We start from the raw sequence: 10,639 nt of genomic DNA, 5'->3' as shown, positions 1-10,639 counted from the left end.
TATTGACCATATTGGGATCATCTATTTTGAATTTTTGATATCTGAGTTCAAATACGTAATTATCAACCCCATAAATCCCACAGGAACGAATTTCAAGCAAATCCGATAAATTTTTAAAATAATTGTTCAACATATAACATTTTTAAGTCACAAATCTATCAGAAAAAGTCGGTTCGGTTGGATCGTGAAAAAACGTGTTGCCTGGGGTCAACTATGTTTATCCACTTCATCGCTTGGATTTCATCTGAACTTTCGACTGCTGCATCTGGCGCACACTGATATATTAGTGCAGCTCCGACCACGATCATATAAACATTTACACATTCCTTACTAAACCTATTGTACGGTATTATTTTGGAAACAGGTAACATATTTAGATATCCTTCTCTAAACAAATGTGTTGCTAATAATCAATCAGTATTCTAACCCAGCAAAAATGTTCCTAAGGTTGGGTCAGTTTTAATCTACGTCCAGTATTCCTTCGCTATTATCACAGGTCCAATATCGTCACAGATTCCCAACCCGTCTGCCAAGACAAGCCGCTAGATCTGGCTTGATAGCCAGGAGTGTTAACATACTGCCATTATTTCTTTTTTATATCTCTGTTAATACTATATCTCGATCCGGAAGTCTGTAACAAAATTAAACTATATTTTTTTTTTTGTATTTATGTGGCAAGGTATTTATTATTTACAAAACGATACATATGCTCTTGTATAATATTTTTCATACTTCAGTGCTAAGTTAAATAAATGCAAAAATTATTAAAATTATTAGAAGACAACTATAGGGAACTAATCTATCGCCTTTTTGCACGGCAGCAGGATGATCACCTATATGAAAAGAAAGAAAATAGCGCATAAACTGTATATTTTATTTTAAAGCTAACTTCGGCGGCCGAAGCTTCAATTATTGTAAATACTCATTTTAAAAAAGTTCTGAATTTTATTCGATTTTGTTTTATCTTATTGGGTTAACATTTTATTTTTTTTTTTAAGTTTTTCTATCATATTTTAATTTGTTGTCAAAATTACGAAACATCCTCATAAGAGTGTGATTTTAAAATTATTATGTTTCAAGAATATGACTTGTCTATTATAAAAAACAAAAATAAGTATGGACTTTTGCTTGAAATTTATTTAGTGACAACCAAACATAATAATCACATGAATATAATAAGATTTGCTAGAACCACCGTTAAGAGAAGGCACAAATTCATGATATTTCAGAGTGCGGATTTTTTTTATGTCTTTTCTAATGTCTGGGATTTGTCTGTTGTGAGTTTTTTCATAGAGATATACGAACATAAATAAAAAAAATATTCGCTTACTAATTGCAATGTTTAAAAGAAAGATTGGGACGATGTTTTTTTTTAATTAATTGTATATTTTAGAGCGAAATGCAAACCTTTTTTAAATAAGATAATCCTCTGAAAAACTATAAGAAATGAAATAGTGCTTACCGATAAGTATGTGAACATTTACTGACTTGGGGTTTGCATTCGACGGTAAGCAAGAATATTTCCCTGAATCGGAAAGCTTGGCTCGCTGTATCAAAAGATATGACGTAGTTATGTCACCCTTTTCAGTTATAACTGACACTCCTCCTCGTGGCGAATCATAATTTATATCCTAGAAAATAAGAAACGTTTTATAAATCGGTTTAATAAATGTGGGTTTTTGCGGTAGTTTATAGTATATCGAAAAATAATAGCGATAGAGGATTAGATCGATTCAAGACGGTGTTGATTGAAGACACGGGGGGTCGGTTCAAGATTGTGTTGGTGTATTATCTATTCTAAGACAATAGAACACGTACAATACTCAAATGCGAGATCCAGACTATTTAAGAGCAGGCGTTCTGAATTACCCGTGCCCGATCGAGAAAGAAAGGGTCGAGATAAAAACGCGAGAGTGCCTGCATGGGCTGCTGCAGGTTTTACTTTACGTTTACTGATTTCATTTACTGCTGCACCACTGCTTATTCATTAGTGTAACATAATATATTTTGTCTATAAATACCTGATTATTGTGGGTCCAATGCACTGTAAGGGGTGGATCAGGTAAATGCTTTACGACACACGTTAAATTCACCGTTGATCCCAAGTCAATATACAATTCAGGGCCTCCAGGAATAGAAGTAATGGGTTCTATAATTGATTAAAGGCGAACAGTTCAATAAATAAATGACAGATTTCACAGGCTTTTACTTCAAATAAAATACAACACCGTGCAATTTATTTTCAAATTTTCCGGATTGAGAATATAAAAACGGGAAGTATTTTTCACTATGCAGAGAAACTGACTGTTTCTAGTGAATGGCACGACAAACAATTTTCCCATTTGTTACGATATCAAATATGCTCTTGAACTTACCTACAACTGAAAATATCATGGTATAGCCAACTGGAGGTGTAGTTGAAACCTGACATTCGTATATTCCGGAATCTCTGATTTGTGCAAACATTATCTAAAAAATATAAAGTGTTAAATGAAATGGTATCTCTCTATATAAATTGGAGGAGAAAACTCTCTTTTGGACGTAGAATTATTCCTCGAAAGTACAATTTACCTAAACTTGGAGTTGGTGAACTAGTTTTTGGTAAAACTAGGGCCAAACTTTTCTACTAACATTATGGTGAAGACACTAATTTGTAGTTGAGTCTTATGATATCCCTGTCTTGCTGACTAGATTGGACTTGATGAAACTTGATTAGATCTGATAAAATAAGACTGAGAACTAGGCATCAAACAAGACGAACAGATGGACGGACATTAAGACACACGGGTCAACACAATCCATTAGAAATTCGACTCGTCTGGAGTTATAATGAACAAACTAGGTTCCTGGACGTTGCTTTGTTATACCAGTTACAACAGTGCATGCAAAAAGCGTCCTAATTGTAAGAGTTATTTGGATAATGTAATCCCATTAAGTTCAACATATGTATTACAAACTTTTTTCTAAGTAACGGGAATCTCATGTTCGAGATATCGATATTACAGGAGTCTTTTGTTTTGTTCATGTTTCTGCATTTCACACACCTGTAAAGACCAGTCTCCAGTCTGTTTATTGTAAATGGAAGTAAATCGCTGGTCCGATGTATAAGTGCTTTCAGACACAGTTAATAGATGTAAATCCCTATGTCGTATCCATGATACCTGTTTTATAAAGTATATTAAAATATTTTATTTTATATTATTATTATTATTTATATTATTTTATACAGATAATAGTGTTAACTGATGACGTACCGTTTTATTGCCCAGATTCTTTATTCGACAATTCAGGTGTCCCGTTTTTCCAACTAGAGATGTCACATTTTTGGTCGCAGAAGTATCAAAATAAGGTCCTCTATTTAGCGCCTTATTAATGTTCGCAATGTATTCATTACTTATATTTGCAGATTCTACTATTGTTACTTTTTCATCAAAATATGTATTTTGTGGGGACGCTTCTCGTGAAAGTACTATATAAAAATGTTTCATAGAAAAACGATTTAATGTGCCACAGCAGTGGCAAATAAATACATATATACTCAATTGATTGAATGACAGTAGAACTTACAAATATATACAATCATCCGATAAGTCCAATAGTAACGCATTTTTAATTCTCTATGCTAACATTATAGCATCAACTGGACACAATGTTTATTGAAATATGCACACAGACATGTATGTAATTATTTCTTCCTCTTGGGGTTGGACATGCGCACAATAATCCTCGAGTAAAAAACATTTTGACTAAAATATCCAAACTTTTAGTTCACTTTGTGTTTTAATAATTTGATCTAAAAATTTAACATCTATGTTATCGATAGCTAATTTAAAGTTGTCGACAAACATTCGATACGCACAGGCTGCGGTCGTAATTGTATCCTATATTATGTACATTTTTTGTTTAGACTACAAATACTTTTAATAGAATCGCTAACCTGGATGTTCGCTAAGTCAAGGCGGTGAACTTGCGGGTTTTTTTGTGCTTAAAAACTTTGTCCAGTTTAAAAACTTCAGCGAGCGCCAAACGTTTTCTTAGAGGGAGCGTGAGTTTAAAAAAGTTAACCTCAGGCGGCTGCCTGACTCTCCGCGTAGAGTTGACCGCCTAAACGTACCACCAATCGCCTTCGATCTGAACCACTAACTCTCTTCCATAAAATCTTCGAAGTGACACCGCTAGCATCGTACTCCAAGAGAAAGAAAAATACTACATACATACAGTGGTCCAGTCCATACAGTCCCAGCTTATTTGATACAGTGCATTTTTTTAACTTAAAATCAGTTTCATATCGAAAGTAGAAAGTTAATCGATTAATCGGACTAAATAAATCCGGACGTGGTGATTCACATTTAAAATGTTAATTCTAAGTAATGGAATATCCAGAAAGTACGGTTTTTGGCGCACAAGGTAAAGATTACGGGTAGATGTTCGATTTAAAGCACCCAGCTTATTTGATACAAACTCTTCTATGTACAAAGTAAAATAACCATATCCTCTATGTTGAGTGACCATATACGAGGTGCTTTTTATCTTACGATTTTTTGGCAAAAAATTTGCAATATTAGGTAAGTACAATTTCTTAAATATGCTGACGACAGGCCAGCCATTGTAATTCTTTCTTTAATATTTTTTCCAGCAGAATACAAGTTTAACTTCTAGGTCTGGAGTTACATTCGGCTGTGTCAAAACACAAATACCTTATATTTTCGTTTAAGACCCAAGAAGATATTGGTTCAAAGAAACCTTCAGCAGCCGATTCTCCTGATTCACAACTATGTATGTATGTTTTGGGATCGCAAGTAGTTGATGTTTTATGATTATGTCTTCTGTCATTTTCCGTCCCAGTAAAAAGTCGATATAAATTCAGGTTTATATGCGGCGTTAAAACATTCAGCCAAATTTTTCGTAGATAACTACGTTGAAGTCGAATACTATTTGTATTTAAGCTATATTGAGATGCGTCGCATCAATCGCTTTTTAATGTCGAACAGCCAACAGGTCTCTCATTGTTCCCTACCTGCTGAGATGATCAATTGCCAAAATTCGGCAAAATTTGCGTGAGAGAACTTTCCCTCTGGGTGACCACCGATGCTCGCCACCTGCAGATCAAAATGTGATCTTAGCCTGGTCACGTTTTTTTATATTTCGCTCGACTTGATTCCATTGCTTCGGGGAGTCGCCCTTCCCAGTCAGACCAGTCTATCTATACTTTCGGTCCGGAAGATGTTGGTGACTTCTTGGCGATCACTGTGCTTCAGTCGTGGATTCTCCCCCTGTTTCCTGGTAGCTCTTTTCAGCCAGACCGAACGACTTTGCGAATTTATCCACCCTCTTTCTCCACTGTTGCACTGTTGTTGTTTTCAGTCCAGGCCACTTCATGTAGCCTTCTTCTTCTTCGCTTTCTCCACAGCAGGAGATAGAATTGATTTCCTTGCATTTTACTCCGTGATTTGGCCAGCCTTTTTTCTGCGACTCCTCGTTATGTCCAACTCTGTCTTTTACATTGCATGACCTGTGGAGACTACGAGAGTCCCTAACTGAGTAGCTGCCACGAAATTCACCCTACCCCGAATTTCTGTCCATAAGGCCATCAACAAAGTGACGCAAAGAAAAATTCACGCTCACTCAGAGTTAAAAAAATATAAATAAATGTTGTGCAAAACAGGTATTATTTTAAAACTGTTTTATTCAATGTGGTATAAGATTATTTAGTAATAGAGAAACATAATGTACAGATAGATAAGCAAGTTTTTTTTATCATCTAATATAAATCTATTAGACACGTTTTTAATATAAGCATATGCCACGGTACATTTTTAATGGAAGCTGTGTGTGTCAAAGAAATTACACTTTACAATCTACCTTACTAGATTTAAAGGATCACAGATCATTCTTCTCATAAAAAAGTAGGTCGAAGGGTCCACAAAAAGAAATGTAAGGATTTCAATTTAATATTCATTATGAGAAATATAAGAATATAAAGAGCATATGTTTATAGCATTATTTAATATATACATAGATCCTAAAGATGTTTTTGATTTTAATCAAACTAAAATGTTTCTTACTGATTACTTAGCAATAAATTTAATCTTTTCTACCAAATTTTTGTAAAAAAAAATCTTTCAAAGGCTGATAATAGTGGAAGCGTAGGCAAATCATTTCAGGAGAATTGCGTATTTGCTCAAATAGATCTGACTCTGACTCCATTATAAATACAGCTGTTCCAGCCATCGCGAAAGCTACGAAAATAACCGATGGAATAAAGGCATGCAATAAGCGAAATTTTCGTAATGTTTTCGCACTATGAACTGAATTTTTATGCATGTTCGAAAAATTATCAACTTTCTTAGTGACTGTCATACCGGCTGATGAATTCGAGTTAGGATTAGGTAGTGAATAGTACTGTTTGGACGCGTAGCCAGTGTATTGCTTTGTATTTTCTTTATTTTTTCTGGCCTGATCATAGCCACTACCGAATTCAGTGGAAGAATGTTCGATCAAATCTCGGTATGGAAGTCCAGTCAACGGATTTGTCAAATAGTTGACATTCTCAATGTTTGACGAACGTAGACGAGCCTCCTCGCAAACGGGCTCTAAAATAGGCATTTGAATACATCCATTGCTATCGATTAAGCAAGTGCTCTGATCCTGGTTGTGAGCGCCAAAAACATGATTGCGATTCATTGGTATAATGGAGGATCCCAACGGTTCAGACATTGTTGAACGAGGTAAGCTACTGTAACCTAATTAGAAAATAAAAATATATAGTTTTAGTTTTATTTAGAGATCAATGAAGCATTAGTTTACGTATTTGTGATAATTCTCCCTGGGGACTAGAAGGAGTGGCTGGAACACTGCTCGCCTTTCGCTTACTCGAACTTGAACCATTTATTTTTTGCTCGCGCAGTGCATTTATATTTTCAGTTAGTATTTCCCGCTCTGTTCGACCAGTGTATCGAAATTTTGTACCCCAAGAGAAAAAACCTCCACCAGAAACGACAGCAGCATTTTCACTATTGGGCAGTCTGCAATGATTAACCAATGAATGCATTCATCTGTCCAATTAGACCACACTTACGTAAAAAACAGCATTTGTTCGATGGCACATCTCCACAGATAGCGACAAGCAGCGCCTGAAGGGCATTTAAATCCAATAGTGTGCTTTTTCTATAAATCGGAACAAACTATAGTAGAAATACAAGACTTTTAATTGTTATACATACAGGTTCACGGCTCGCATCAGTATAACTTAAATGTGCAATAAACATTTTCCCTTCAAAGTTAATCTTATGCACTTCATTCCAACGGAAATGTTGTGAACGTTTGCCTGCAATGAACGTGCTAATACCCGAATTATTAATACCAATATAAAGCTGCGATCCACGGTGATCTTTGACAGGATGGGGTTCAATTCCATAGGTTTCCAGTGTGCGAGCTATACCCAGAAAGTCATAAATAGCTGAGAAAGAATCCTGCCCAACCTCTCGCTTTTTGTGAAGTTCAATTATTTTCTTTTCCAGACTTTCCGTTTGACGCAGGGCCAATTCAAGGGACGAAACATAGTCGCCTATATGAATCTTCTCATTATAGTCTCCAAGTTCCTCTGTAATTTATATATATAAACATACAAATGTGTGAATTGCTATTCCAAAATACATACTATACTAAAGTAAAGTAGAACATCTGTACGTATTATCATTATTTTTATTTCTGTACGTATGGATAAACATGGAAAAATACTGTATAAAACATTTTATTAAGAAAGCATTAAAACTGGGAGACCAGTTTGGACATGAACAACCAGACAGACGAATATTGCTACAACAACATAATGGGTATACCAATTCATTTTTCAATGATTTAAACAAATTGATATTGATTTTTGTAAAAGTGCAGTGGCTCGATCGGAGAGAGAGCTATATTTTAATATGATCTTTCAATAAATTTACCAAGATAAAAATCAAGAAGTCCTCACACAAAAAATGGTCCATTTAAAAAATCCAGGAAACAAGTTCTGGCCAAAAAAGGGTTCTTGAAAATTAGTTGTGTGTAAGTTTGAAAAAGTACTGGGTCTCAGTCTGAACAGTCTTTTATAAAAATGTTGTGCCTATGCTAAATAAATAAAATAAATTATAAATTAATAATTGTGCGTTTGTAAACTTATAAATTATGATTTACCTTGTACAATTAAAGCACCCAACGCGGCTGCCTCACCAAAGGAGCAGTACAAACGTCCGTGTCTTAAATCTCTTTTTAATTGTTTATACAACATAATTCGAGAGATCCCAGTAAGACGAAATGGATCGGCGGGGTAAAATTTTACTCTTAATGAGAATAAAATGGGATCCAGTTCTTTTAATCAAAGGAAATTAAATAAATATATGGAGATACCTTAAGCGAATTTGTGATAACTCACCCTTACTTTGTTTTATTAAAGATTTGGCCAGGTCGAGCCAGTGCTATTAAGAAGTTAATAGGTTTATTCGCACATACTTTTACTCATATATACTTACTCTTTGTTTTGACGAATCGACATATCGCAAGCCGAAGTAGTCTTTCTCTTTTATATTTAATTCGCCACATAAGTAGTCCAATAAGTAAATTCCCTTGTGGAACGCCTGTTTTGAGAAGTTCATTAAATATTTAGACAATTGTTTGTATGAAAGCGGATTTATGTCATATAAATATATGTAATATAACTGCGTGGTTCCACTGGGCCGGATAACCGGATCACCATAAGTGCCATTTTTTAAGGTTTTTTTTTAATGCTGAGGACGACAGGAACTTTAAAATTCCATTCAAAAAGAAGCATTTTTTACAGCTAAATAGTTTCAGCTTTTAAATCCTTGACAATCCACGGTCCATTTTGGATTTTTAAGTTTTTTTCTTTTCCCATATCGTACTCTTTTACCTCCTCAAATCGAACGTCTTTATTAATTAACCAAAAACGGAGAATCGTTGAGAATGACCATATCTAGCAGACTGCCGAATCTGGATCAGATCGAATTAATGTTATAGCCAGTAGGAACAAACCAATTTTTAGTGGCTACACAACGCTGTCCGAACATTCGTCGACATTTAATGAGTAGATCGCAAACATACGCTGCAGAAAAAGCTCGGTAGCTCAACATGAATGTTCGACGCGCTTGTGACATTGGCTTTGCCGAGAAGCAAGCTGCTCAAGATGCAGCCGCTGCAGTACGACGACGACGAAGTGGATACAGATGTCGTCCTGGATAAAGACGCTGACAAACTCAGCCACCGTCTGGAGGTGCTCAAGCGCATGGTGGAGAACATTAAGGATCCGCTGTGGCGATACTTCTTGCGCGAGATGACCAGATGATGCAGACGGTAATACTGGAACTGCAGAAAGTCGCCCTATTCTGGCAGGACGAGAATAACATACCAACCACTATTTTTCTATGATCGCGGAGGATGAATTCATCCAACCCATCAAGAACTAGACACCCAGGATTATCATGTAAAAAATTAGCTCCGCCCAGGACACTGTAATAAACGATTCATGCAATGTTTCAAGGTGGATTGGTACTACTAGGTTATAACCAAAAACATATACATACATATGTAAATGCAAAACATATATATGCACATATGTATGTATGGGCTCGGAGATGCTTATAAATTATTTTAGAATAGCGCTCCAGGGGAATGCAAATGTAGCCCATGTATTAGTTTAAATAAATCCATACACTTCTAATTTATGTGATCAGAATCCATATTTTCTCCAAAATTCAAAACTCACCTGAAATTCGCATTCTACTACGTCAGAATCATCGAGTAGACGAACTGTGCATTTATACACCAGACTTCCTTCTTGCTTACTTTTAAACATATTGTTTTTGGTAAAAACTTTCAAAATTGCAACCGATACAGAATACGTTTATTTCCAAGTAAAAAAATAAAAACTTTGCAGTCATTAATTTTTATAATATCAAAATATTTCGATAATGTCCTTTTTCGTCCTTTTTTCAGTTGAGGGTATTTTAGGGGTGGTTCATAAAAGCAACCACTGAACACGTTTGACAAAAGTTAAAATAAGGTCATCACAACGAAGTACTACTGAAACTATTTCTCTTGTTTTCAGTCTACTTATTTGGTTAAGATACTTATATACTAGTACACTGCAAGATTAGACAGTGAGACAAGGCTTATAAGCGATATGGGAAAGAATGCAGTGTGAGAGAGAGCTATATATGTATGCCAAAAAGCTAGTGCTCAGATCATCGAAATATTTTGACGACAGAGTTTGTCATATATTTCGCTGGGAGCAGAGTGTATACAAATGTGCATGCTCCACTATACTGTTTAGTCAGCTGTGTTTTTAGTTACTTTAAGGAAACTAAGAGTAATGTTATGAAAAAATTAACATAAGCACCAAATTACTACTAGTGGGATCTGCTGCTCTTGCCGCAGCGAAGAAGAAAGACGATTACTGAAGAAAGCACCACCAAGATTGGGTAAATCCATTGGTAAATCCAGCTGAAACGAAACCATAAGGGTCGATTTTGTAGAGACGTGGGAATTTTTATTCAGATATGTATATATGTACCTATGTATATGCAAATTCTTCTAACAATTATTTCGTAGTTGAAAAATATTTCGCTTTTGGTCTACAAAT

At 35.2% G+C, this 10,639-nt stretch overlaps 2 protein-coding genes across 3 annotated transcripts; both read right to left on the bottom strand.

Annotated features, from left to right (window-relative positions):
* Positions 1-666: 666 nt before the first annotated feature.
* On the bottom strand, positions 667-3,640 carry LOC6589307 (protein CEPU-1). Its single transcript, XM_026988653.1, has 7 exons — positions 3,568-3,640; positions 3,255-3,469; positions 3,045-3,161; positions 2,376-2,469; positions 2,022-2,149; positions 1,463-1,631; positions 667-833 (listed from the first exon to the last, which is right to left on the bottom strand). The coding sequence occupies exons 1-7, from the start codon at positions 3,605-3,607 to the stop codon at positions 745-747; spliced, it is 852 nt and encodes a 283-aa protein (XP_026844454.1). The 5' UTR covers positions 3,608-3,640; the 3' UTR covers positions 667-744.
* A 2,358-nt stretch (positions 3,641-5,998) lies between these two features.
* Positions 5,999-9,882, bottom strand: LOC6589308 (FERM domain-containing protein 5). 2 transcript variants are annotated; one of them, XM_002014370.2, is made up of 8 exons: positions 9,764-9,882; positions 8,514-8,618; positions 8,417-8,459; positions 8,179-8,352; positions 7,224-7,603; positions 7,079-7,167; positions 6,808-7,025; positions 5,999-6,743 (listed from the first exon to the last, which is right to left on the bottom strand). In XM_002014370.2, exons 1-8 carry the CDS (start codon positions 9,851-9,853, stop codon positions 6,085-6,087), a joined length of 1,758 nt encoding a protein of 585 aa, XP_002014406.1. In that variant the 5' UTR covers positions 9,854-9,882; the 3' UTR covers positions 5,999-6,084. The 2 variants fall into 2 exon arrangements, 1 of the variants encoding a protein (XP_002014406.1); XR_003408701.1 differs by lacking the exons at positions 5,999-6,743; positions 6,808-7,025; positions 7,079-7,167 and adding an exon at positions 7,950-8,112 and having other exon boundaries at positions 7,543-7,603.
* Positions 9,883-10,639: the final 757 nt, after the last annotated feature.

The sequence above is a fragment of the Drosophila persimilis genome, unplaced genomic scaffold (genome assembly GCF_003286085.1).
Source record: "Drosophila persimilis strain 14011-0111.01,24,50 unplaced genomic scaffold, DperRS2 tig00000191-arrow-pilon, whole genome shotgun sequence".
In the NCBI taxonomy this organism is placed as follows: domain Eukaryota; kingdom Metazoa; phylum Arthropoda; class Insecta; order Diptera; family Drosophilidae; genus Drosophila; species Drosophila persimilis.
The sequence above is the reverse complement of the archived record's forward strand: the minus strand, read 5'-3'. Positions and strand labels throughout refer to the sequence as shown.